Source organism: Podarcis raffonei, chromosome 8, assembly GCF_027172205.1.
Source record: "Podarcis raffonei isolate rPodRaf1 chromosome 8, rPodRaf1.pri, whole genome shotgun sequence".
Taxonomy (NCBI): domain Eukaryota; kingdom Metazoa; phylum Chordata; class Lepidosauria; order Squamata; family Lacertidae; genus Podarcis; species Podarcis raffonei.
This window is the reverse complement of record NC_070609.1, coordinates 49,061,967-49,089,920: the sequence shown is the minus strand read 5'-3', so window position 1 is coordinate 49,089,920 and position 27,954 is coordinate 49,061,967. Positions and strand designations below refer to the sequence as shown.

The 27,954-nt window shown below is 48.7% G+C and overlaps 1 protein-coding gene across 3 annotated transcripts; it reads left to right on the top strand.

Moving 5' to 3' along the window:
- Window positions 1–1,094: 1,094 nt before the first annotated feature.
- Window positions 1,095–27,954, top strand: SPIRE2 (spire type actin nucleation factor 2). 3 transcript variants are annotated; one of them, XM_053399913.1, is made up of 15 exons: window positions 1,095–1,620; window positions 11,277–11,314; window positions 13,079–13,435; window positions 16,249–16,332; window positions 16,762–16,926; window positions 17,521–17,607; window positions 18,393–18,516; window positions 19,744–19,916; window positions 20,772–20,985; window positions 21,262–21,404; window positions 22,336–22,473; window positions 22,598–22,665; window positions 22,775–22,802; window positions 23,175–23,290; window positions 24,398–27,954. In XM_053399913.1, the coding sequence occupies exons 1-15, from the start codon at window positions 1,281–1,283 to the stop codon at window positions 24,600–24,602; spliced, it is 2,280 nt and encodes a 759-aa protein (XP_053255888.1). In that variant the 5' UTR covers window positions 1,095–1,280; the 3' UTR covers window positions 24,603–27,954. The 3 variants fall into 3 exon arrangements, with proteins under 3 accessions (XP_053255888.1, XP_053255887.1, XP_053255886.1); XM_053399912.1 differs by having other exon boundaries at window positions 1,168–1,620; window positions 20,772–20,946; XM_053399911.1 differs by having other exon boundaries at window positions 1,168–1,620; window positions 22,339–22,473.

Here is a 27,954-nt window from a genome sequence, read left to right as displayed (position 1 = left end):
CTTCCACAGGGCAATGGGTTGAAGTAGATGACCTCTGGAGGTCCCTTCAAGCTCTGTGAGTCTCCTGAGTTGCTGCAGCCAGATGCCCCACATCTATATGGCATCCAGGGACCTGAAGATGTGCTCTCTTCCTCTCCCCCCCCTTTGAGCCTTGGTGTTCCCTTTTCAAAATACTGATTTCTTGGTGTGTGTCCCCCCCCTCTCTCTCGAGCTCTATTCATGTACAAAATTATCAGTTTGTTTCTGATTGAACACTGAAGAGGGTGAGGGGGGCTCTCTGGCTATTTAAGAGCAGCCCCGCTAGATCTCATCAAAGGTCCACCTAGTCCCTCCCATCCCCTTCCACAGTGCAATTGGAAGGTCAGCAGTTCGAATCTGCACGATGGGGTGAGCTCCCATCGCTCTGTCCCAGCTTCTGACAACCTAGCGGTTCGAATGCATGCCAGTGCATGTAGATAAATAGGTACCACTGCAGCGGGAAGGTAAATGGCGTTTCCGTGCGCTCTGGCACTCGTCACGGTCCTCTGTGCTCCAGTAGCGGTTCAGTCATGCTGGCCACATGACCTGGAAAACTGTCTGTGGACAAATGCAGGCTCCCTCAGCCTGAAAAGCAAGATGAGCACAACACCCCATAGTCACCTTTGACTGGACCAGGGGTCGTTTACCTTGTTATCTTACCCACTTCCTTCCACAGTGACCAATTGGATGCATTTTGCTTTTTAAGTCTCTTTCTGCATGTGCTTAGAGACACTTTTTAAAAATGGCACTCGCTGCATGCACCCAGAGGAGTTTTTTTAAAAAATAAAAGGCAACTTTCTGCATGCGCTCCGCGTGCTCTCAGGGGCACTTTTTAGTAGCCGCATGCGCTCAGAGGCCTTTTTTTTTTTTTTTACAAAGCCACTCTCTGCATGCGCTCAGAAGCACTGCTTCGAAGCACTTCAGGGCAGAGGTTTGGCGTTGAACCTCTGTGCCGGAGCTGAGCCTAGCGTGGGAGAGGGCGCCCTCGGCTTTTTTGTCCTCCGCAGGGCGGAGCCGGGCGCGGGCCCGCGGGGCGTGTCTCCCCACCTCCTGGCCGCACCTGGCCCCTCCATAGGCTGCGGCTGCGGGGCTCCCTCCTCGGCGGGCTGGGCTGGAGGGATGACAAAGCAGCCGTGGCGGCGGCCAGCCCAGCTCAGCCCTCCCCTTCCTTGTCCTCCTCCTCTTCCTCAGGCTGCCCAGCAGCGCCGCTGTTATGGCAACCAGCCCGCCTCGCCGGAGGAGCCGATGATGGAGCAGCGGCCATGGCCCGAGCGGCGGCAGGAGCAGCGGGAACCGAGGGCGGCGGCGGGAGCGGCGCGGGGGCCGCCGTGGCGGCGTCGGAGGAGCGGCCGTCGGGGGAGCCGGCGGAGCTGTCCCTGGAGGAGGTGCTGAAGTCTTACGAACAGCCCATCAACGAGGAGCAGGCCTGGGCCGTGTGCTTCCAGTGCTGCCGCGGGCTGCTGCAGCCCGGCCCCGTCGAAGAAGGCGCGCCCGAGCAGGAGGCGCGCCGCTGGGGGCCCGCCGGGCGCATCCGCGACACCGCCGACATCCGCCTGCACCGGGACGGCGCCGTCTCCGCCTGCGGCGAGTACGGCGTGGCCGGTGAGTGGGGCGTGAGCCGGGCCGAACAACCCACAAGGGCGGCGGCGGCGGGGCTGGAGCGAGGGGAGCCCCCCCACCCCGACTCGGGCAAAGCAACCTTCTCGTCGGTTTCTGCTGGGCTGTCCGGGAAAAAGCTTTAGGGACGGAGGCGCTTTGGAGGGACTGCGGCTGAGCGCTCGGCCCCTCCCCCGTCTTCTCAGCCCGCAGGGATTAAGTTGGGGGGGGGAGCTTTTAGCTAGAGCTAAACGCACCGCGAGTGCTTGAGGGGGGAGAAGCAAAGAGGGCTTCTGTGTCCCGCAGTCCCGTAGCCACCCCCCTCTTCACCTGCCGGTCCCTACCTGAGAGGCTAGTGGGCGGGTGTGTCCAGAGCTCTAGACATAGCGGGGAGGTGGGGGGGGGGACGATTCCTTGGCAAGGGAAGAGCCAACAACTGAACTGCCGGGCTAGTACCCTACTTTCCTTTCACCCTCATCTCCTTTTAAAAAAAAAAGTCTGGAAGTATTCATTGGTGATTTGCTTTTGTGATTCCTGTTTTAGAATCTACTAATATAATAGTGAAGCCCTCCAAGTACATCTAAGCATGTATGTGTGTGTGGTTTCCCCCCCCCCCTTTCTGAGCCTAAGATGTGTTCCAGAAGTAAACAAAAAAGTGTTATGGTGGGAAGTGAAATCTTCCTTTGGCAAGATAAGGGGCATGTAAAGACTCTCCATTAAAAAACAACCACCTGGACTTGTTGTTTCTGAAGGGCAAAAGGTTTTAACAATTTGGTTGGTTCTGAATATCTCAAGGGAAGAACTGGAGGTGAATTGTGGATGGGGCCAGCCTCTCCCCATGTGCTAACTTAAAGCTGTTTTCTTTGAGCCTGAAAGCAGCCTGTTCCCAAGTAGACAGAGGGAATCCTAAAGTCATCAATCTGTCAGATGTGATGGCATTTGAGGACATCCTGTTTTGTAGGAGTTGGTGTCTGTGCATTTTGTGTTCCTGCTGATCCTTGCATATAAACAGACAAAACTTAATTCTTTGGAAAGGAAATTGAGAAGCAGAGAGGAATTAATGCAGGTTAAGTAAGCTGAAGGGACTGTTTTCTACATGCTCTCACTTCTATGAATCAAAAGATTGTGTGTGTGTGTGTGTGGTCTCCACTTGAAGGTGAAAGGCACTTAAACTGCAGGAAGGTAGATACAATATCATCATGCTTTAAAACCAAACCAAACAAGCCTCCTAATGGAAGACCCACCAGGTATGTTGCAACTGCCTTAAGCACTGCAAGGCTGTCCCAGGGCCAGCGCTAACATGAGGGAAGATGAAGCAACTACTGCAGGTGGCAAATGATATGGAGTGGGCAGAACTGTGTGTGCCCTACAGCCTGCTTAAACTAACCTGCTGCCTTTGAGTGCAATTGTGGAAATCTAAGAAAGCTGTCAGTCTGGTTGACTTTTGTACGCGGGGGCGGGGAGGTGCAATCTTGGCCATCTCAGGCAGCAAAATGTCTTGGACCGCCCACACATTGCTGTAGAAGAACATTTTCCTTTTTTTAAGTTTTAGCACTGTTTTATTTGGAAATTAAAGCTATACTTATTGTGATAACATGACTTAATATAGCAGCATATTAACAAATCCTTATCCAAATTAATTATATAGTTTTATTAGGTGTTACCCAACCTATTTGCATGCTTTTCTTTTAAAGCAAACCTCTTCCCTGGCCCACCCCTCCCCCACTTGCCTGCTGTCACGCAAGTCCAAAGTCTAAGCTTCCCTGTGCACCTGCAAACTGGGTGGGGATCCTGGATTGTAGTAAGTCCTGGATTATCTTTCATGTGTGAGCAAAGAGATCAAAGTATCTCCCAAGGGCACACTTCACATCCTTGGTATGTTTATGATGTGTGTAATTACACCAACAGCCAACACAAATCTGCTGCAATTTGCGGAGTGTTCTCATGTGCTAGCATAAACACAAGCCATTCAGTGCTTGAGTCACGCTGCTTGCCTTCATCATTTAGTACACCCATGCAAGGCAGGTGTAGATGTTTAAGAGCTATAGATTCTGCCTTGTTATCTGTCTCCAGGGTAGGGAAGTGTTTTGGCCCCAAGGGGTGAGCCAGGCCCTGTGTGGCCTCAGGGACATCAATGTTTGGGTGCTTAGCATCTCACAGTCACCAACCACACAGCAGGTGATGAGAGAATTGTGTATTGAATCACTGCAAAGCTGCTCCCTTTGTGGCTTCTCTGAAATGCAGCAGAGGATACGTTCCCACCAGCGATGCACATAACTAATGCATGCACACATTCATTTACGCTCTTGCATGCATCTCAAGGCTTGGGGCAGGCAGGAAGAGCTGCAGTAGACATTTAACCTGGAAACCCACCGAAGGGTTTTGGGAATCAAATGTGAAAGCTACAATATGTATAAAACATCAAAAACAACATGATATGAAAGCTATCAGCAGAACTGAAAGAGACAGGATGTGTGTGACATGAAAGAGGCATGAAAAAGGAATTAAAGAGCCCAGGGGGAAGGGGGGGGCTTTGACTGGCAGCACTGAAATGACGTCAGTGAAGCCTGTGGAGAGCATTGCACAGTCAGGAGGCCACCAGCAAGAAGGCCCTTTCCCCTGCAGCCTGTTGACACACCTTAGATGACGGGGCAGCCAAAGGACAGCCTCTACTGAAGGTCTTAGAGTGGGGTATCTAGTGTGGTGTCCTCCAAATGTTGTCAGACTTAAACTCTAAGCAGCCAGCATGACCAATGATCAGAGCTGATGGGAGCTGTAGTCCAACATCTGGAGGACCACAGGTTCCCAATTCCTGTCTTGGAGTATGGGCAGGCAGGTGTTGAGATTAGGTTTTAGACTACAACTCCCATCACCCCGTCCATTGTCTGCTGACTGAGGTTGATAACAGTTGCAGTCCAAAAATTCTGGAGGGCACCAGATTAGCGATGGATGATGTTGGATTTACCAGTGAAATGAATGGAGGAAACTGACATGCATGTACCCTGGGTTCTCTTTCAGCTGCTTATCTCTCTCAGTGGGGAAAAAATGCACTTCTTGCCTAGTTCAAACAAGCTGGGGACTTACAGGTTCTGGGCAGGTTGGCATCCTGCCATGTTTCCTGTTGGAGGCAAATTGCTGCTTGAATATGAAATTCAACAAAACCAAGGAGGTTCCATCTCTGCAAACAGCTACTGCTCTTTATCTAGCCATGCCAGTAATTATTTATATTTTTTAAGAATGTGTCCTGAAGTTAGGCTCCAGCTATCAGGCAGCAACTTGTTCCTTTTGGCATCCTGAGTTCTTACGTTGTTAACTTGGTGTTCTCAGCCCATAAGCAGAGGGTCTCTAAGGAAGCTGAAGGTTGGAAGATTCGAAACAGACAAAAGGAAGTGCCTCTTCACACAGCACATGGTTAAAACAGTAATGGAAATCGCTCCCACCAAGGGCAGCAATGGCCACCAACTTGGATGACTTTGAAAGAGGATTAGACAAATTCACAGATGTAAAGACTATCAATGCCTGTTAGTCACGATGGCTATGTTCTGCTTGCGCTATTGGTGGGTGCAGTATTGCTCTGGATACCAGTTGTTGGGAGTCACAAGTTGTGAGGGTGCTGTTGCACTCAGGTCCTGCTTACAAGCTTCCCAGAGGCATCAGCCTGGTCACTGTGAGAACAGGATACTGGATTAGGCGGGCTATTGCCCTGATCCAGCAGGATCTTATTATGTTCTTATGTGTGTGCTGCACATATATATACTTACCACCCCCTCAGTTCCCTTTATGCATCGGATGAATCCTGTTGTCCACAAAAGCTCTTGACTTCACAGCTTTATTCTGTGCTCTGTCCCCCGAAGCCCCATTCCCCACTTAAGGTAGGTCTGTGGTGGATGGAAACAAGAGGCAGGATGAGCATGTCTGTCTGACACTCATGTGCTTTGTACGGAACTTGTGTCAAGAGGGAAGGGCCATGGCTCAGTGGAAGAACATCTTCCTTGCATGCAGAAGGCCCCAGGTCCCATCCTCTCCTCACCATCTCCAGGTAGGGCTGGGAATGTCTTCTGCCTGAAACCCCAGAGAACCAGGTCTATGTAGATTATCCTGAGCTAGGTGGACCAATGCCATGGTCTGATTCAGCATAAGGCAGCTTCCTAATAGTAATTCAAAAAGAATTAAGGCAGCAATATCATGACTTCCTCTGTGCATGTGTGTGTATATGTCCCTTTTGTGTGTGACTCTCCTGTTGTGCAGCTGAAGAAATAACAATGAGGATGTGCCTACATGCGAAGAATTGAGATGTTTTCAACTTCAAAGCCACTGTCCTGTTGTCTAAATTTGACAACCTTATTGTCCTAAGCTTCATATATCTGAGTCAGTTTGGCTGCTGCTACTTTACCGATCCTCACCAACAGGCACCGAAATCCTTTCCACTGTGCTCATCCCCCAGAAAGCACTTCACAATCCCCCATGTTTTGACATCTCTCTGGTGTCTGCAAAGGCAGGTAGCAATTCTACTTCAAAACTCTAACTCTTTCCTGCTAATCCCAAGAGAATGAAATACTGGAAGGAATGCATGGGGAAGGTAATTGTTTTCTGTTTTGATGTTCTTTGTCATGTATGAAAACTCTGAAAGAATAAGAGATGCCTGGAGGGACAAAGCAGAATGGAACCTTTTGCCTTTGTCCTTGCAGGGGCTGCAGCTGGTTGCGTTGGAGTCTGCAGGAGTAGCTATTGCTGATCTGCTTGTTCTGATAATATTTACTTAGAAGCATTGCACGGAGTGCCTTAAAAACTGGTCTGCCCGGTTCTGGGCTATACATAGCCTAGCCTATGATTGTCAGCAGCTACTAAAGGGTCACTGACTTCTTGACCTTCAACCAACGATGCAAAGCGAAGGTGACTCTTTTGGTGCATTTAAATCATTCCAGCCCAAGAGCTCTCTCTCTCTGCCCACAGGCACCACTGATGTTTTAGTGGGGAGGAGGCCAAGAATTGCATCAGTTTAATGGTCCCTGAAGGAACACGGTGATGAACAGTAGCAGTATATAGCAAGGAATCTTTGCTGCAGTAGAGAGAAGATCACTTCCTAGCATGTTACTTTCCAGCATCCATGCTAGCCTGAAAACCTTGCTTGATACAGATAGGGGTGTTTCCAGAAGGACATTTCTTAAAAATCATATATGGGGAGTTCAGATCTGATTTCTACGTGTGTGGGAGTCGCACTTTGCTTCCCACAATTTCCCCTCCACACTAGAGCTTGATGGGATGTATCTGTGCTGAGCTGCTTTGCTCCTCCTCTCTGCCATGCCTCCCCTGCCCCCTCTACCTTTTCTGTTCTGAACATAAGAAGAGCCTGCTGGATCAGATCAGGGGCCCATCTAGTCCAGCATCCTGTTCTCACAGTAGCCAACCTGATGCCTGCAGAAAACCTGCAAGCAGGAGCTGAGCAGAAGAGCATCTTCCCCTCCTGTGGTTTCTAGCAACTGTTACTTGGAAGCATTTCTGCCTCCAACTGTGGAGGCAGAGCATAACCATCCCGGCTAGTATCCTCTGAAAGCCCTCTCCTCCAGGAATTTGTCTAATACTATTTGAGATCCATTCAAGCTGGTGGACAACATCGCTGCCTCCTGTGGGAGCAAGTTCCATAGTTTTAACTATGTACAGCATGAATAAGTCCTGACTCTTTTGGACACACCTGCAGGTATTTTTGCATCTGTGTGCACTTCTGGAAAAAAACAACCCACTGGAAGTCTGCAAGACCAAATGTAACCAGCCTTTAGTTATCACACTTAACAGTTGTTAAAATGCAGACTTGTGCATTTGAGGAGGGTGCAACTTTCCCCATTATTTAAAAAATAATCTTAATGGTGAACCCTTGCACAAGAACAATGTTTAGTTATATCAATCTGCAGTTTGATTTGGTGAAGGTGTGATGGGTAAGCAATATCTAATAATAATAATAATAATAATAATAATAATAATAATACCCAGTAGGCCTCTGTAACCATTAACAACACAACCACCTGCCTTCCTCAGCCCACCCCAAAACAAAGCAGCAATTAAATACTGGAACGAAGAATCTTGTGCAAGACCAGCATATAATTTTGCGAAGTGTTTTTAAGTCTTGATGTATGGCACTTTCTGCTGCAATCCCCTGCATGTTCTGTGTGGAGATTCTGAGAGAGCAGTTCCTCTGAAATCCAGAGGATTTCCTGTTGAAATCCAGGTGTGCTTTCAGTCTGTGGAATGTAGGCATGCTTGCAGATTGTGCTCACGTAAGGAGCAAATGGAAATAGGGGCATGGCCTTAGAAAAAGGCTATTCCAAGTGGTGGTCCACAGAATAGTGCCAGTCCATAAGCCATCAGCTGCCAGTCTATGAAAACCTCATCACAACTCAAGTTGGGTGAGATGCCCCAGAGACCAATATGGTACTGGTTCCTGACACATGGGGGCGGGGGGTAGGAATTGCTGGTCTGCCACATCAGATAGTTTGAGAATCAAAAATAAACTCTGTTACAAATGACTGGGTTGGTTCCCCACCCCTTATCTTTTTTCCTTTGTCCATCAAAGAGTTGTGTAAAGCTCTAAACCTTACTTGTATCTACTTCAATCTAATTTAAATATACTATTTACATACTGTCTCCTGCCCTTTTGAGACCAACAGAGAAACTATAGTGACTGGATTTCCATGTTAGGGACATTTTAATGCCAAATGCAAAGAGAAATATTTCCTGCCTGGCCTCTGCAGTTCCTCTTTCAGGGACTGGTTGATAATGGAACTGGAGTCAAGGGTGAATTGTGATATATGAGAGATACTAGGAACTGAGAGAGAGGCAAATCCATTCACCAGCTGACTTTGTGCCCCTTTTACAAGGATGCAAATCTGAGCTGCTGCTGCTACTTTCTTTCTTTGTGTGTCTGGGTTTTTAAAAAGTTCTTCTGCCACAGAATTGCTGTGTGGTGCTGCCTACAGAGATGTTTAGGCGATGCCTTAATTTCTCTGAAATGTCTTGGAGTTGCTGAGAATCTGCTGAGTCTGTTAAACTGCGCTTTGCTGATGTGGCTGCCCTAGCAAGTTATGCCTCTTTAACAGCTTTTGCTCCTGTTGTCCTGCTGATAAATGGAATACAGGACACTTGCTCCATTCATGTGGCTGTATGAAGCCATGCTCAGCTTTCTTCCAATGCAAGGCAGCCAATCTGGTGCAGCTCCAGATATTTTGGAGGATTATTCCCATCATCCCCAAGTAGGATGGGACCTGTGCAGTCCACATCTGGAGGGCAGCATGTTGCCTCCCCCCACACATCCTAGAAGTAGGGCAAGCTTCCCCAATCTGGTGGTCTCCAAGTATTTAAGGCTACAGCTCCCACCTGCCCCAGCCAGGACAGCCATTTCCTACTATAATATCTCTCAGCCATGATGGGAGTTGTCCAAAATATTTAGAGGGCACCAGCTTGAGGAGGGTTGTAGTATTTGCAAAATTTTGAGAGCATTGATTGTTGGCTATGGAAGTACCTCTAAATAGAGATGGCTTATTTGAGCCTTCTTTCCCCAGCACCTCTTGGACAGAGCGATGATGGGAAGGCACTTAAACAGAAATAACAATAGGCTATATTGTTCTGATTTATATCCTCACACCTTTGCCCATAATATTCCTCAGAGCAGCTTACAATCCTTTTCAGTATACAGTAAAAACAACTTTTTGTTGTTGTAAGAAGCTCTGCCACCACCACCACCACCAGGACTACCCTTCCTCCACCACCTGCAACCAAACAAACCCCAAACCAGTCTAAACAGCATTGGGCAGCCCTGCAGAAAGCATCCTCGACCTCTGTGCTACGCGTGCTAAGAGAGAAGGAGAGCTTCACCCTTCAGTGTCACTAGAGACAAGAGGCACTTGTGCGGGCCAGGTTGACCTCTCTGCAGGGCAGCCTATAAGTGGCTCATTGATTGGGGAAATGGCAGGAAATGGGGGTCTGAGCTCCCTCGGGTCACAGGGGGCATGACAGCAAAGTGGCTCTGAAGCACTGCGGACAATTATGGAAAATGGAGCAGGGGGAGCCTGGCTTAACTGCTTTATCCCTGCCTGGGAATGAAAACCTGCTCCATTTAGTGCTCTTCCCTCCCCCCCCCAAAAAAATAAGGCTCTGCATTCATAAATGGCAGATTCTCTGAGGACTGTGTCCCCAAGTGGGTGATTTAATGGCTTGCCTTTTCAGGGCTAATTTCTGTCTTGCCAAAGATGCACTTGGAAAACCACTTTCTGCCCCAGAGAGCCTTTTATTTGCCTTTTTGACTGTTGGTGCACCAGCTGCCACGTGTCTTTTTTTCTGTTTTGTTTCTTTTCCAAACTCCCACAACTCGTGCATTTTTGCTTCTTCCCCTCCCACCTCTTGATATTTGGAGTTCACAGCCTGTCCCTTGCAGAAGAGGAGGAGGCTGCTGCTGCTGTTCTTTTAATATTTATAGGCAAACCCTGATTGTTCATGTTTCATGTGTACACTTGAGCCTGATCCTACAGGTGCAGCAGACAGAGACTTTCAGCCATGCAGACTTCCACCACCCCTTCTTTACCTGTGTGACTCTCCATGATGATTCACTGCCAGCCAGCCAGGACTGAAGAAGGCAGTACTTAAAAGGCACATTTGGGCTTGGAGAAGAAGTAGTGTGTGCTGGTGTATAAAACAGAAAATCATCATCAGTACAATGACAAGCCATAGTTCTACCTCACCATGGAGGGTAAAGCAAGAATAAACGGAGTTTGTCATTATTATAATACCTTTATTTATACCCCACCTTTTTCCCTGACAGGGACTCAAGGCAGCTTACAAATAACATAGGAACAGCTAAAAACATAGCAGGGTGAGAGAGTCATTAAAAACATTTAAACACCAATAGAATAAAAACTAAAGGAACAGGAAAAGAGAGAAGATTTCTTTTCTTCTGACCAATGAAAAGAGACTTGAGGGGAATCTGATGAGATCTCAAGTCCCCATAAAAATAGCCACTGAAAGTTAGTTTTTGTTTTAAAGAGTTTGGGGAGAGGAAGAAGCATTACTGGGCAGTTGGCTTGGATAGGGTTTCCCAGTCTTAAATCAGCTTGGCTTGGGACAGAGAAACTGTGGCTGTGGGGAAAGGGGAATACTACTCGTTGCCCTCTGACCATAAGAGATGTGAGTGTTTTTTATGTCGGTGTGGTTCAGTCTGGCCTTCATCAGGTAATGTGTTACATGCATGATGCTGAGTGGGCTTTCTGTGAGCACCCCAGTGCTGTAGCTGAGCCAGCCATTCATTATCTTTGAGAGAGCTGTGGCTTTGGCACCACCTCCCTTAATGCATTGAAATATTAATCTCTTACCCTTGGACTTGGTTCTTAAGCTGTCCTGTAGGCCTCTTTGGACAGTGTCTACAGCACCCTTTGTATTTCTGTCTGGTCTGTAGTAGCAGGGAATATGGGCTTCTGCTTTGATAAGGGAAGGAGGCTGGTTTGGAATCCCACAAAGGTGGCCAGGTGAATCTGTGTCTTTTGAGTCTGGCCTGGCTCTTGTGGTTGGGAAGAATGTGTGTATATGTGGGGCATATGAACAACAAGGTGATATAACAACCCCAAGTTGACAATATGGGATACTTCAGCAATCTTAATGGTGTCATTTTCCTCTTGCAGAGCTCCCATTGACCTTGACACCCTCTGCTGAAGCACAGGTACGTTGTCGATTCCCTCCTAGGAAATAAGGGGTCACTGAAACTTGCCCCCGAAAGCCAGCATTATTGGATCATTCTGGTGACCTGCTAAAAAGCTTTTATCTCAGCATGTGGGTGAAGTCATTCTGCCTTCAGCCAGTTGAAAGACAGCATAGATTTTAAGAGATCAGTGCAGAAAACCTCAGTCTGCTAAGAACATAAGAGCTCTGGAGCTGGATCAGGCGAAAGACCCCACCTTCTGGTATTATGAGAGAGGGAGAAATATGTCTTCTGCAGGCCATGCATTTCATTTTAAAGCTCCTATCATGCCTTTCCAACTTTATGGAAAGCGCTTTAAAGTGGTGCAAACAGAACCCTTCTGATTCCGAGTGATTTCTTTGTGTCCTTCTCCTGAGAAGACCTCTGGGAGAGGCTCTTTCCTCTCCCTTCCTCCCCCCCTTCCCAAACTCAAAGCAGCTGCAGCTCCACCATCAGCCCATCTCTCCTGGGTGCCTGTCGCCTTGGTAGCTAAGCCCAGGGACCAGTGCTCAAGCAATGAATAATTCACAAATGCTGAAGCATAACTATATTTAATGAGCTGTCCCAGGCCAAATCAAGTCCCTCCTTGATCCCATTAGAAATGGCCAAAATGGTAGCTGGGAGACTGGGGTAGTTTGGCTTCAGATGGGCCAGGAACCAAAAGCAGCCAGCAAGGGAGATCCTTTGGCAGGTGCCATGCACCTGCCGGATCTGGTTTGGAGATCTTACAAGGGTGGAGTTTAGGCCCTTTTTATCTCTTTGCACACCCTGAACATGTGTGTCTCCCTCTCCCTCTTTCCCCACGTCCTCCTCTTGGCCTCCACAGCTCAGCTCAACTTGACATGACAGTATCTTTGTTTTTCTTCTATCAATGTACACCCCTTCCCTTTATGGCTGCCCACCCCCCACTCAAGTTTCCCACAGGGGAAGGAAGCCAGCTAACAGTGCAGCTTCTGTTTCTGCTCAGAGACTCTTGGCTCTCTACATCAACCCTGTTCCCTGCGGGGGGCTCATGTTCCCCTTGACTTCTAGATAATGGAGCCCTGGTGTTCATGGTGCAGAGAGCAAGGAAAACAGGAGGGGGGCCGGAATGCACATCTTTGTTTGGGAAATAAAATGAATTGCTTTAAAAAATCATTTCAGTAAATCTCCAATACCATGGTACCTCGGGTTACATACGCTTCAGGTTACAGATGCTTCAGGTTACAGACTCCGCTAACCCAGAAATAGTACCTTGGGTTAAGAACTTTGCTTCAGGATGAGAACAGAAATTGTGCTCTGGCAGTGCAACGGCAGCAGCGGGAGGCCCCATTAGCTAACGTGGTGCTTCAGGTTAAAAACAGTTTCAGGTTAAGAACGGACCTCTGGAACGAATTAAGTACGTAACCAGAGGTACCACTGTAATACCAACCGTAACAACAAGAACAGTATACAACACAATACCTGCAACTAAGTGTTGCAGTATATCCTCCCTCTCAAAAGGAGTGCTCCTGTTCAGAGTTCCAGCCAGATACTGCCTCTGAGAAGGGCATCCCACTCCCCCCCCGACATGGCACCCGGGGCGCACTGCCCCCCGCCCCCCCTTGCGACTCCACTGGCTACATGTAGCCACATCTTCTGTTGATTTGTCTAATCCGCTATGAAAGCCATTCAAGTTGGTGGCCATCACTTAATCTTGTATCTTAATGGCATAATCTCACCTAAACAACCTTTTTGCCTTAACCACCTGTGTCCTTTTGCTTGCAGATGGTGCAGTCTCTCGGCTTTGCAATCTACCGAGCGCTGGACTGGGGTCTGGATGAGAATGAGGAACGAGAGCTCAGCCCTGAACTGGAGCGGCTTATTGACTTGATGGCTAACAGCGATTCAGAGGACAGTGGCTGTGCCACAGCAGACGAAGGCTATGGCGGGCAGGAGGAGGAAGAGGAGGCAGAGGGCACCCTGAGGGCCGTGTGCACCTTCAGCCAAGCCATGCGGCTCTGTGCTATGCGCCTCACCCAGCCCCAGGAAGCTGAGGCCCACTACCAGGCTGTCTGCAGAGCCCTCTTCCTGGAGACGGTTGAACTGAAGGCTTTTCTGGCCAAGATTCGCGATGCCAAGGAGGTGAGCATTGCAGTGGGCTGTGTTGTCCTTGCCACATGGGCATTGATGGGAGGGCATGCATGGCAGCATCAGCGCTGCTTGGCCCCAGGAAGGAGCATGCGTGCGCTTGTGACATGTTGTCTGCTTGTTAGGGTTGTCAGAGATTTCTGTTGGAAATGGAAACAGGAGTGGAAGTGGCTGGTGTTCTCTTGTTTGTCCCATGCCCAGAATGGAAATCAAACTATGGCATAGAGTCTATATTCACTACTGGCACTTCCAGTCCACAAATGATGCATAGTCTATTACTCTCCCCCACCCCAATTTACATTGCATTTCCTTTGCACTGAGATGAATGGGCTGGAATAATGTGACTACTATACAGCTTATATATTTTATGTAATCAATTGCATAATTTACATAATCCTGCTACCACCGACAGTGAAACCCATAATGCAGTTTTTGGTAGAAAACAAACTGCAGCAGAAAGGAAGCAGTGCTGCTTGTGATGAATGTAGGGTGGGACGTAGCCCTCTTGCATCCCTACTATTCACATGGCAGCTTGGAGAGTTACACAGAGACATGTCTCTGCCTGCAAGAAACTAGCAGTTTTTAAAATGCAGTAGGGAAAACAGAGAAAGGGAGAGTCAAGGGAGGAAAGGAAGATTTGGGGTAAACAACAAACTACAAGCCTTTAGCTTGATTGGAGTTAAGGACATGCTCCATACATGACAGCATTGCAGCTTTGTTGGAAGATGCACTCCATGGATTACGGCTTCACTGCTTTTTGCCTGAAGCTGCAACATGGATGAACTTCCTACACAGCAGCTAGAGGAAGGATAAGGATGCTCCAAACCCTGCACCCACCTGTATCTGCAGAGCAGTGACCTTGTTGCTCTGGGAAGGGGAGGCATCAATTGTCTGTAGAGCTGCAGCTGTTGTTAAAGAGGCTGTTTTCTGCCTCATTGAGCTTATGAGGCTGCTCCTTCTGCCTGTCAGCCTGATGATGGCACCTGTGTGTCCCAGCTTGGTCTGTGTGCAGGCTGCCTAAGTTGCGATGGGTAAGCTGGGAAGAGGGGGCGTTCTGGTGGCAGTTGCAGAACAGGGTAGATAGGGATGATGATCCTGTGGGTGTCAGAGAAGGGAAGCTGTATCTGGGCTGGAGCACAAAGGAGGTGGCCGAGTAGTTAACGGCACCTGGGCTGGGGAATACGGATTCAGTGGAGACTGACTTCCCTACATCCTCGTGCATTGGTGATGCATGTTGCAATTCCTAGTTGCTGGCAAGGGGCAGTTTTCTTAAAATGTCTGGGGTTCCCTGGCTTTTTTAGTTTTTTAAAGCAATGGTATCCTGGTTAAGTCCTTGGAATTTGATAGTTAACAATCTAAGGCTGTGATCACACCATACATTTAAAGCACATCCCCCCTTTCAACAACCCCCTGCCCAAATAATCCTGGAAACTGTAGTTTATCCATCAGAGAACTATAATTCCCAGCACCCTTAACAAACTCCCAGGATTCTTTGGTTGGGTAGGGGAACTGTGCTTTAAAAGTATGCTGTGTACACAGCCTTAGTCACTGAGCTTGCTGATTAATGAACAGTGACATTGCCCACCTTGCGCAGACTTTGCAATAATTCCAGGGGAGGGAGGGGAGATGGAGAGAGTAGGCAGTGGGCCACATCCTGATGCACCACTTGTCCTTCCTTCTCTACCCAGTTCCTGGTCTCTCACGTGCAGCCCATCCCAGTTGTGTAAACAGAGATCCTTCCATGAGAATTAGGCACCTTCCCTACTTCCTTCAGCTGTTTCCTTGTAGAGACTTGCTGGGCTGTTGTAAAAAACCAGCAGCAACAGCACCTCCTTCTGGCCAGTATCTCTGATCAGCAGCAACCTCTAGCCTACTGAGCTGACCTCCTAGAATCTCAGGGAAGCTTTTCTTCTGGGAATGGGCGGAGCAGCAATTTGCATTCCTCTCATTCCAAAGCTTCTAAATGACACACCTGCAAAGAGACATCACCTGTCTCCTGGGAGGAATAAAGGAGGGCAGGCAGGCAGGCAATGCTTTTACCTGGCTCTTCCAGCACAAAATAATAAGTGACATCCTTGTGGGCTTGTCTCATGGGCAGAAACCTATTAACGCTAATTAACTCGTTGCTAATTAATAACTCTACAGCCAAACAGTTCAGAAGGGATCATGAGCTACTCTAGGAAACGATTTCATGGAGACCCAGAATTCCTCCTGGCACATTTTTGTCTCTCTGGAGGGGTGAAGTCTGGCCATACCTGCCCTTCATGGGGATGAAATGTAACACAGCTCTTCACAGCGACTGTCCTTAAATCAGGGATGGAGAACATGTGTGTCTGTCAGTTGCTGTTAGATGCCTAACTCCCATCAGCCCAGTGGGAGTTATTATTAATATGTTAGAGGACCTAGTGGTTAATAAGATAAATGCCTTGTTTACCACGGCCTCTGCCTGTTCCATCTGTCTGCAGTAGAAATATGATGTGGGTTTCTCTAGCGGGAGCTGACAAAAATGCATTGCAGATTTGTTAAGTGGAAATAACTGTTTGTACGATCGCATCCCAGTAAAGCAGCTTGGTGGCTGTAGGACGCCAAAAATATGGCCCTGTGTCAATTAGTGTCTTTTTGGGTGATGGATCTCAGTAGATTTCACATCCTGACAGAATCTAGAAAAACTAACAAGTCCCCCTGGGCTGTTGGTCAAAGGGCCTGTATTCCACTGCCACTCTCATTGGTGACACTCTCTGGGGAGATGGCTGAGTGGCCTGTGCAGAAGGAAAAGCTAGCCTATTTTTGTTTCTTGTGGTGTGCAGATGCTGACGAAGCTGAAGGATGAGGACGAGAAGCTGATGGACCGAACAGCTGCAGATCTAGACAACCTGAGGAACACAGACTGGGTACAGAGTGATGGGGGTGGGTGGGATGGGGGACTGTCACCTGGATAAATGGCTTGTGGCTCTGGGCTAGCCCCAGTGGGCTAACCATGGCAAGAGCTTCAAAGCTGTCCAGTGAACTTCAGTTTCTTTTCCTTGGACTAATCCTGGGGCTGCCAGGAGAGGCGCCCTGCATGCTGGTCCTGCTAGGTGTGGCATCAATTGCTACTCCAGCTTCACCTGCTCCAAACTGGGGGAGATTGCAAGGAGGGAATGTATGGGCCGTGTGTGTGTGTGTGTGCTGGGGGGCTATGTGGCACAATGGCCTTAGGTAGAGTTCCGCAAGGTGGACCCAAAGATGGATTGCAGAGGCTCTTTCTGGGGGAGGAAGGGGCACGAGGTTCATGCCAAGCCATTTTTCGTCAGCGACTGATATTTCTCTGCCTGCTGCAGGCTCGGCTGTGGGTCCAGCTAATGAGGGAGCTCCGCAATGGAGTCAAGCTCAAGAAGGTCCAGGAGAAGCAGTTCAACCCCTTGCCCACTGAGTACCAGCTGACGCCCTTTGAGATGCTGATGCAGGACATCCGGGCCCGCAACTATAAGCTCCGCAAGGTCATGGTGAGTGAGGTGGGTGGGTAGGTGTCCCTGGCTGCTTTGATCACTGCAGCAATAGGGCCCCTTTTTCTTTTCCTTTTTGTCTCTACCCCTGCCTACACCTCCCAAAGCCTGGTCCTGCTGGACTGTGTAAAGTGACAGGGAAATGCCCTGGAAAGAGTGGGATAACACTTGCTTTGACATCAGTGCCATCTAACCTCCCCACAAACAAATCAGAATGAATGCTCAATAAACAGGTTGCTTGGAAGCACCTTCCCAGTGTGTGGCTCCTGGGAGTCAGCAGGTAACTGGCTCTGCCCCCTGAGCCACCTGTTTTGGTTCCCCCTGATGGACCCACTCACAGGGGGGATTCCCACAAGCCTCGTCTGCCCATGTCTGGGCCATAGACCGAATCCATCCATCATGCTCGGAAATATTTCCAGAGACCCTCTCGGGAGGGAGCTAAAACTGGTAGGATCACACATGTAGCTGTTCACACTTTCAAAGCTTCATACGGCATTCACCAAATGCAAAACTGGGGACAGGACAGGTGCTGGGAAAGAGGAACACTTGGATAGCATCCAGCTGCTAATTCTTCCTCTTTGGGGCATCTACCAGGTGGACGGTGACATTCCTCCCAAGGTGAAGAAGGATGCACATGAGCTTATCCTTGACTTCATAAGATCTCGGCCGCCCCTGAGACAGGTAGGTGGAAAAGGTTATTCTCAGGAAGAAGCCCCCTGCCCCCCGTTTTGGGTTGGTCCTGTAGCCTGGCAGGGGTTTGCTTTTGGATCCGGGGAACCAAACATTATGAACTTAAGAGGCTGCTGATTCCCTAGCCTAGCAGATTGGCAGGGGACTCTCCCGGTTATTTACCCACTGTTTTGCAATCTCCATCTAATTTGTGGGTGGTTCAACTATTGGGAAACCCTTTGAGAACCTCATGCCAATAAGGAGTGTGGTCAAGGTGGGCATGGCCACCTAAGGTGTGTCTACACAGTGTCTGCAAGAGAGGAATGGGCATCTTAGGTCACACTCTGGGTCCCTCCGGTGTTTTCTTCTTAGGGGGACTGTGCTGTGCGAGGAAAGAGAATCCTCCTGTGAAACTCTATTTACTTTTTTCTTGCCACTGCTGTGTGACTGCCACTGGCAAAATCACGAGGGGTCTCAGGTTGGGCAGGCAAATAAATGCCAGTGGGGATGGGCAGACCTTGCCCACTGGCCAACAGTTTGCCACCTCTGTCTCAACTGGCTGTGCCAGGGCTTGATCCTGGGGCTCTTCTGTAAGCTGAGAGCGTGTGCCCTGCAACTTGACCGATGGGGATTATACTTGGACATGTGGAACTTCTTGTGCAGTTGCTGTACCTTGGTTACTCTGTCACCTTAGTTTTGTGGGATCAACATTCCTTATGGATCCTTAATAAGGAAGGTGGCAATTAACTATATAGCCCTTCTGAAAATGAAAAACTGCCCTTCCGACCTGGCTGCAGGCTTCGGAACGGAGGCTGCGCCCCATTCCTCAGAAACAGAGGACGCTCCATGAGAAAATCCTGGAGGAGATCAAGCAGGAAAGGAAGCTCCGGCCTGTGGCATCACGGCACCAGAATCAGAAAGGTAAGCCTGCGATGATGAGAAAGGCTAAGGGGAATCCTTAATGCTAGTGTGCAACATGTTCATCAGTAAGTACATGGGGCCATTCAGGCCATATTTGTATAAGGTATTTGTATGCCACTATCATTCATATCGGGACGTGGGTGGCGCTGTGGGTAAAAGCCTCAGCGCCTAGGGCTTGCCGATCAAAAGGTTGACGGTTCGAATCCCCGTGGCGGGGTGCGCTCCCGCTGCTCGGTCCCAGCGCCTGCCAACCTAGCAGTTCGAAAGCACCCCCGGGTGCAAGTAAATAAATAGGGACCGCTTACTGGCGGGAAGGTAAACGGCGTTTCCGTGTGCTGCGCTGGCTCGCCAGATGCAGCTTTGTCACGCTGGCCACGTGACCTGGAAGTGTCTCCGGACAGCGCTGGCCCCCGGCCTCTTGAGTGAGATGGGCGCACAACCCTAGAGTCTGTCAAGACTGGCCCGTACGGGCAGGGGTACCTTTACCTTATCATTCACATTTTGATGCTGGGTCCAGAAATTATGTGGGAAATGGGAGGGGCAAAAGTTGGGACCTAAGTTATTGGGTCCAGTGGGAAACTCTGAACTCAACAGTGCAAATCTCAGAAATGTCTAAGTGATCAAAAAACCTGGAACAACTGCAGAGATTCCGCTTTGTGGAACCAGCTGTTACTGGGGCTGGTGGAAGATGGCTTTGAAGCTGTCTGAATGTCTTGGATCAGCCAAAACATACAGAGGGCACCAGGTTAGGGAAGTAGAGTTAGTTACACAAAACACTCTCCAATGAGAGGAGAAATGTCAGTCATGTGCCCAGTGTATTCCAAGGGTGGTACTCAATGCTAGTCCTGTTCAGAGTAATGAACATGACTAAGTAATTTCAATAGGTTTAGTATTCAACTCCAGATAGATTTTTTTTTAATAAAAAGGAGAAGCAATGTCAAAATATTCAATATGTCTAGCAATTTATAGATAGAAAGGGGCTGTATCCAATGTTCGTCCTACTCAGAGTAGACCCCTTGAAAGTAATGGGCATTTTAAAGATGTTTCATCACTTGCTGTTTTCCTCCCTGGGCTTCTTTGGGTGGAGAGGTGGGATATAAATAAATTGGGCACATTAATTTCAGTGGGTCTTCTCTGAATGGGATTTAGGTGGCCACAACTCTAGAAGTTGTTGTGCTGCTACTGGGCCCTCATGGTGCTGCCATCCTTGTTCTTCTCCTCTTCCAGGGTTTGGCTCCCTCCCCTGCATCCTGAATGCCTGCTCCAGCAATGTGACCTCAACTTCCTGCATCAACCTCTCAGATGTCTCCGACGCCAATGCCCTGCCCCAGCGCCAGAGGCCTAGGGTCTTGCTGAAGGCTCCCACGCTGGCAGAGATGGAGGAGATGTTGACCTCGGAGGTGAGAACCAAGCTTTTTGCCTCTCTTGACACCTTCAGGAAGAAGAGTTCTTTAGCCTGCAGGAACTGGTGCTGTGCTGCAATGGAGACCCTTTGCCACCCTATTGCTCCTTGGTCCCAGCCACCATGTTGCCTTGTACTGCACATGGCGCCCGGAGGTGTCTGGAAATGGTGGGGATGCACTTTGTGGTGGTGCCTGTGGAATCAGCCTTCAACTGCATTGCCTGATGTTACCAGTTGGCAGTAGGGATGGAGGATAAATTAGATTTTGTTGGCATTTTAACGAGAAGTTACCTAATGCACACTTCCTGAACCGAAATAATTACCCTTTTAAATTTGTACTGCTACAAATTTTGCAATGCAGTTCTCCAGCCAAACAGTCATGCATATATGAAGGGGAAGTGAGCATTGCAATACATAACATACAAAAATGCATTATGTTAGAGAAAATTGCTTGCAGAGGTGTACATATTAGTCAAAATGGCATACGAAAGGAAAGTCACACTGAAATGCTGATTTTTCAAGAGGATTAAAAAATATATTATTTAAAAACCACAAACTGCTGCATAAATGTGGAAAAAATTAGAAAACTGAAATGGGCAGATTCACCCATCTCTGCCAGGCTCTGGAATTACAAACTTGAGAGTGTTGTTGTTCTCATGTCCTGCTTGTGGGCTTCTCGTTTGATTGGGTGCTGTAAGAGCAGATCCTGGAGTAGATGCTATGCCCGCCCGCCCCCCAGCCTGACCCAGCTGCTGCAGAGATTTTCTGATGTTCTTGGGGTCAAAAGCCATTCCCTCAAGTGTGACCTCTTGCATTGATGAATACACCTATTCCTGCTCCCTTTCCTCTGCAGGAGGAAGACTCTCCAAGCTCCGAGGCTGTACAGGAACCAGGTCCACTGATGCCCCTGAAGCGTGACCGCTCCTTCTCGGAGCAAGACTTGGCCCAGTTTCAGAGTGAAAGCGGTGGTGGCCAGCCTGACTCAGAGTATTTGGGACCCAGCGGGTCTGAACCGAGACCCCGCTCAGGTACCGAGAGCCCTGCATGGACCAGCATGGAAAATACGGGCAAGTGCACTCCCCACCCCCCACCCCCGCTTTCCAACTCCACCCAAGCCTTTCTTCCTAACTCTCCACACACTGACACTCTGGTTCTAAGTTGGTTAAATGCATGGTGTGTTTGCAACCTAAGGGACCCAGCAGCTCTGCACTAAAATAGCATGAGTCCTGCACTGACCAATGTGGAGGAAATGGGCAAGTGTGTCTCTGTCTGTCTCTCAACGTGCACATATACCAAGATGGCACTGACTCTGGTCTTGTTGGCATTCTGTCTTCGTCCTCCAGGTTCGGTTCCAGCCAGCTACCAGCAGGCTCCCTGTGGTGCCAGTCCTTTCCCCCCCAAGCATGGCGTCCTCAGCTCTGTGGACGAGAAGTCAGAGGCTGGTTCCAGTACTGCCTCAGATGTCAACTTGAAATATTTGTGGCTGGTAAGTATTCGGTATGAATCAAACTCTCATGGAGTGTGGTGTTCCTGTGCACTGGGTAAACTCCCAGCCTCTTGATGTGAGGCTGGACAGGGAAGGAGACCTGTTCCCTGTCCCGGTCTTAGTCTGGCATGCCCCAAACGTGCAGTAAGCTGAGATGTTGTCACAACCTGGATGAAAACTTGCCTAGAATGAATGGCATGGGTGGAAGGGAGGGAGAACTGCAAGGTACCTGTAAGCTTTGGAGCATGGGCCCAGAGACTCAGATTTGCCTAAAATACACTTATGCTAATTTATATGTATAGATACAGATTTACAAGTTAAATATGTCACAAAAAGCAAACCAGACAATATCTCTGCTCCAGATCACTCCAAATAAGTTCTTCCTTTTCCTCCCACCCCAGACAGCCCCAAATTGGTTCCTCTGCCTTTAATTAATTTCCTTATGGACACTGCTCCAGATAGTCCCCTTCATTTAGTTCATTCATTAGCCCCAAAACATTGAGAGATAAAGTCATCTTAAATTAATGTATTCCTCCAATTAATATTACACCACCAAAATGCTTGTGGCACTCAGGAAAAAGTTTTGGAGCCTGAGCCCCTTTCCTCCACAGCCTTATCAACACCCCAGTGGGTGGTCTGAATACACACTATGGGGCCTGGAAAGATCTGTCTGTTTCAGTTTTCTCAGGTTCCCATTTTTTCAATCTGCTGGAAACAATTTAAAGAACAGCGTCATATACTTAGAGCCACCCCTCAATTAAGGGCTCTTCCGCTGAAGTAATAGGTGCAGATCCAAGTTTTGCTCTCCTGTTAAAAAGGAGCTAGCAGGGGAAGAAAGACTTGGTCAGAGTGAACAATACTGGGCTAGTTGGACCAACAGCCTGGTGGTCAAAGGTGGCTCCTATGTCCTTCTGTTCTCTCCTCTCTCCAGCAGGAGTTCAGCCACCCTGTGGAGAGCCTGGCACTCACTGTGGAGGAGATGATCAATGTGCGGCGGGTGTTGGTGAAAGCAGAGATGGAGAAGTTCTTGCAGAGCAAGGAGCTGTACAGCAGCCTGAAGAAAGGGAAGGTGAGAGTTGGAGGATGTGGGATTGGGTGTCTGTGTATGCTGCTGAGCAGGGGCCTCTTGCATTGAACAATAGTCAGCTTGGAAGCTCAAGTGTCTCCTTTCCCCCTCCCCTCTCACCACTCAGATCTGCTGCTGCTGCAAAACCAAGTTTGCTCTGTTTTCCTGGCCCCCAACTTGCCTGTTCTGCAAGAGGTGAGCAAGCTCTGTTTGTGTGGTCTAGGCTCGGGAGTGTTGTTGGTTGATGGCTGCTGAAGGGGCTCCTTCCTTTGATCTGATGTTGGTTTCCCCTTTTTGGTTTTAGGTCTGTCTGCAGCTCCTGTAGTCTAAAGGTAAGAGACTCTTGGCTCTGCCCATGACAGGAATATTCCCCCTGGTGCAAGAGCAAAAGTTGAGCCCACTTGTGGCTCAGAAGATGATTTTCTCCCATCTTCTGAAGATCTACACCGGATAAGGGCCATCCAGGTGTCATTGGACTCCAACTCCCATCAGCCCCAGCCAGTATTGCCCATGGCTAAGAATGATGGGAGCTGTAGATTGAAAACAGGTCCCCTATCCCTGACCTACAATAAACATCTCGTTCAAAATACAGTAGGATACAGTGCAGGCCCTTGCTGTGGTGATGATTCCCTGTCATGACAGTGATGTTCAGTGCTCCTGCTCTTCACCTTTGCTGAGAACCTTTCTTTCTTATGTCCTCCTAGATCAAGATGCCTTCAAAGAAGCTTGCCCATATCCCTGTCTATGCCCTGGGCTTTGAGACCCTTCCAGGTTCGTTGGGTACAAGGGCACCTCCATTCCGGAGGAGGGAGGCTTTCCAGTAAGTAGGACCCCCGCGCACTCTCTGCAACTGTCTCCCCCACCCTCAGTTCATTCATGAAGGCACTGTGCTCTGTGTGATTCCTGGTGGAGTTAAGGGCCTTAAATAGAACAGTGCAACTTTTTTCAACCCCCATTCCTCTTTCATCCAGGATTGGAGACAACAGGCCTTACTTCGTTGCAAATGCTTAGGGAGAGAAATTTGCCATTGCAAATTTTATGTGGCCTTAGCCAGGTCCAAGAAGGATATGAGGTGGCAAAGTTTCTCCCAGGGCACTTGTGTGCTCACAATTCTATGAATACACCACAAAAGACTGGATTAGTTTTCTTTTAAATAAATTTTCTACTATTTATGGGGGTAAGCTTGTTTGCAGAGGTCTTACTTGAGCTACAGGGGGCTGAGAGTTGATACAGCTGAGCAGCAGAGCTCTGCATAGAGTGGAGTTGGTACCATCACTCTGTCTTCTTGAAATCATGAAGACATTTGAAAGCTGAGGAGGCTGGGGTTGTTTGCAAGATGGGATTCAGGTGGCTTTAGAAATGAGTTACTACTACTACTATTAATGGACTGAACTAAATAGTTGCACTAGTGGGAGCCAGCACAGAGAGTCTTACTAGTGCAACTGGGCATTCCTTCCATGCTCCTCCCCCACAAATTAGCCATGGGGGGTTGAAAGTACCACCAGAATAGTGCATGATGGGAGGAGAGTGGAGTTCATTCCACCATGAAATTGGAAATGCTTACGCCAATGAAACTATTGCCTTAGCACAAATCCACCTAATAATAATTGTCATCAATATTATCATCATCACTCACCTTTCCATCAGGGAGCTCAAATTGGGGTACTTTGTGGCTCTCCCCCTCCCCATTTTATCCTCACAAACAACCCTGTGAGGTAGACTAGGCTGAGAGGTAGGCTAGGCAGTGCACTTCATGCCTGAGTGGGGATTTGAACCCTTATCCTGCCTGCCAGCCCAGTGTTCTAGCTGCTACGTCAGTGTCGTTATCCTAGCTCAGCCAGGGGGCTGTCAGTCACCAGGCTTAGTTGTCTTTCTTGGGGCATTTGTGACGGATCCCCCTCTGCCCCCACCCCACTTGCCTTTCCAGCTCCTTGCAGGGCACACGCTGGCGCAGCGTGGAGGAGGAATTCCCGTACATCTATGCGCATGGCTCTGTGCTCAAGGATGTTTGCAGCGACTGTTCCGGGTTCGTCACAGATGTCGTCAGCTCCAGCCGCAAGAGCATGGACATCCTGAACACCACCCCGTGCAGGAGCCGCAAGACCCAGTCCCTTTACATCCCTTCCAGTTAAATGACCCTCCTCTGCTGCTGGTCTCCTCCACAAGCCCCCTGCCCTCTGCACCCAACCTTCATTCTTTGATCCTCTGTATTTCCCAGCCCCCAGCAAGGAGGATGCAAGTGCTCTCTGGCCAAGGAAGCTTCAGCTGGCTTTGTCTGGACTTGTTGCCTCCTGGCTTCCTTGCTTCTCTGTCCAGCCCATCTCCTCCTTTCCCTCCATCCCAGCCTCCCATGAACATCCCCTGCCTGGCCTGCGTGCGTGTGTACATATATACATAACCTTATAGAGACACTATATTTATATCTGTCGATCAGCTGCTGTGGTCCATGGGCTACGTTTGGTCTGGGAATGCCCCTGCTTGGCAAACGAGGACTCTGCTGAAGTCTTCCCAACCACCCACCTTTTTTGGATTGTAAGAAAGACGGATTTGGGGCAGGATAATTCCAGAGTGTTTGGAAGCCTGGCCATCTAAGTTGCTGCAAATGCAACCTTGAAATCCCAGATGCAGCCACCCCAGAGGATGACCTTGTTCCCTTGAGGGCTCTGCCCTTTCAGTCATACTAGTAAGAGAAGCTCTCTCTGAGATGTCTTACCTGTGCAGCTTCTAGTCTTATGGGAAGCAGGCCCATTGTGCCATGACCTGTCTGCTGCTTTCCAATATCTTCCTCCAAGCTGTTTCTCTGCCCCCCCCACCCTTCTCGGTGATGTCTTGATTATCTGCTCCCTCCCAGCACCAAGCAGCAGGAGGTGCTTTTTAAAATGTGTTCAGACTATCATTGTCTGTTTTCTAATCCCTAGTTTTTTTGGGCTCCTTGGGTTTAGGAGGCAAGGGGTAATTTTTGTAATCATTTAGACAAAGGCTGAACATTTCCCACACAGTGGGTTTTGTGTGGCTGCCAGAACTACAGTTGGGGGGTTGCATGGCTGCTAGGGATGAGCCAGGCACCGACAAGAGTATCAGCTGTGTGTGGCAGGATCCTGCAGGCAATGTCTCCTCATGCAGAACAGGACTCTGGCTCTCCAAAAGCTGATAAGATGAGCAGTCTATTTCCACATGTCCCATTCCCCCACTCCATTCAGGATTGCCTTGAAAATAGAAAACAGAGGTGCACAAAGGAGCTCTCCCTGTGAGGACAGAATGAAAGCCAGATTCAGCCCATGCCAGGCCTGGGCTAGGGTGAGTCTTGCCACTGCCCTTAAGAGAATTTGGAGAGAGGAGATTGGGATATGCAGGGCTGCCCCTGAGTCTTTCAACCACCTTCCCTGTCAAACCTGCTGCTGTGGTGGCCGGCACATGTAAATTGGCTGTGCCATGGCATCCTGAGCTCATCTTCCCTTGATAGCTAATTTCCAAACCCTGGAAGCACCCCAAAAACAGAGGCTGTAAATGCAAAATCCACAGCCCTAGTATGCCAAATTAGCACGTCAGCACTATACATTTAAAACACTATGGTACTACTTTAAATAGTCTTGGCTTCCCCCAAGGAATCCCGGGGCATGTAGTTTGTTAAGCGTAGTTAAGAGTTCTGAAGAGACTCCCATTCCCCTAAAGCCACAATTCCCAGCATTGTTTAACAACCAATCCTTTGCAGGGAATTCTTGGAACTGTAGCTGGGGGTGGGATGCAGGTCGTCTTATACCACTCAGCACCCTTGACAAACTACACTTCCCAGGGTCCTTTAGGAGAAGCCATAATTGCTTAAAGCAGTATGATACTGTTTCATATGTATAGTGCAGATGGGGCCAGAGACTATTGAGTGTGGCTAGCGGAATGGGGAGTGGATCAATTTATCTTTGACAGGTGGATAGAAAAGGGTCTTGCTTCTCCTACCCTTTTGTCTTTTCCCTGGATCGGTTTTATTCAACCTGGAAGGCAGCACTTCTGCCGTCTCTGGTCTGCTTATTTCTGCCAGGGATGATGACAGATCTGCCTTTGAATGTTCAAGTGTGAGACCAGGCTGGGATAAGCTAAATTCCTTGCTAGCAATGGCAGCCCAGTTTTCTTCCACCAGTGAACCATTCAGTCTTCCGAGCAGCAAAGACAGCCAATACCCTGTGGCTCCCTAAGGATGCAATTTATTATGGTATAAGCCAAAGGTAGACAACATGGTGTCCTCTGGGAGTGGTGGACCACAACTCCCATCAGCCCTATCCAACATGGCTAATGGACAGAAATGATGAGAACTGTAGTCTACCACATATGAAAGGTACCCCAACATACGTTTTCATGGACTAGTGGACCACTGCATCTGACAAAGTGGATTTCTAGTCCCCAAAAGCTGATGCCATAATGAATGAAGTCTTCAAAGTGCCACAGGACACTATTTTTTATTTTATTTTTTTGGTTATATTTAGCCTTGTAGCTCTGGGCTTTATTCTGTGGCATGTGCCATGGGCTGCAAGGTGCCAGCCTGGTGTTGCCCATTTGTCCTGTTGAGAAAGTGGGCTTCAGCACTGCCACTTGGGTTTGGCAAGAGCCTCCATGGCTCCATTCCTGCATGTCACCTACCCACAGTGACTCTGCTGCTCAGGATCTCAACCGGCCACTTAAGACAACCTTGGACCACTTCTGTGGCTCAGAACTAGCACCATCTCCTGCCAAGCCTGCACACAGTCTCAAAAGCTGCACATACACACTCTCTCTCTCCCCCCTTCCTCTTCCTGCCCCAGGGGACGTAACTGCTTCCTAAAATGCCACTAGTTTTGTGTATAGCACCATAAGAGCTCCACATTTTGTATCTTGCCAATACTTGCAAACGCCAAATATACAGTTCATGCAGTCGGTGCTTTACAGTGGAACAGACTGTGTACCTGCAGGTGCACAGCTGGATGTGCAAATACCTACTTGTACAACCAGTCGGTTATGGGGTGAGGATTGAGTGCTTGTCAATTTGCACATGATGCAAGTGGAAAAAGCAAGGACTGAGTTACACAGGGGATTGAGAGAGGACATTGTAGAAACAAATCAGGTGGAGTGTTATGAGGGTCAAAGAGGAAGCCAGGTGTTTGCAGGTGATTGCTCAAGCCTGTTTTTCCTCGGTGCTGAGAAAGGAAGGTAATCCAGCTATAGGAACCGCTAGTGCTTTTCACTGCCACTGCTGCTTCTATTGCTGTTTGTGCCAATCTGCTTGCTTGGAGTCTTGCCTTGGCTGCATCGTGCTGGCTGCTGCCTCTGGAGTTCAACATGCCTTATCACCCTGCTCACCTTCTTTGCAATAATTCATTGCACTCTGTGTCAAAAGGGGTGTGTGTGCTCCCTCCTTTTTCTTGTATGTTCTGCCTGCACTTACTCTCCCCCTCAACCAATGTTTTATACGCAGCCTGTATTGTAAAGAGTTGTAAATAAAATGTAAAGTGAAACTGA

Excerpts from the sequence above, each read along its gene's own strand:
- SPIRE2 (XM_053399913.1), top strand. The coding sequence starts at position 1,281 with ATGGCCCGAGCGGCGGCAGGAGCAGCGGGAACCGAGGGCGGCGGCGGG. Across the intron at positions 1,621-11,276 it reads CGGCGAGTACGGCGTGGCCG|AGCTCCCATTGACCTTGACA; the intron begins GTGAGTGGGGCG and ends TTCCTCTTGCAG. Across the intron at positions 19,917-20,771 it reads AGGAGATGTTGACCTCGGAG|GAGGAAGACTCTCCAAGCTC; the intron begins GTGAGAACCAAG and ends TTTCCTCTGCAG.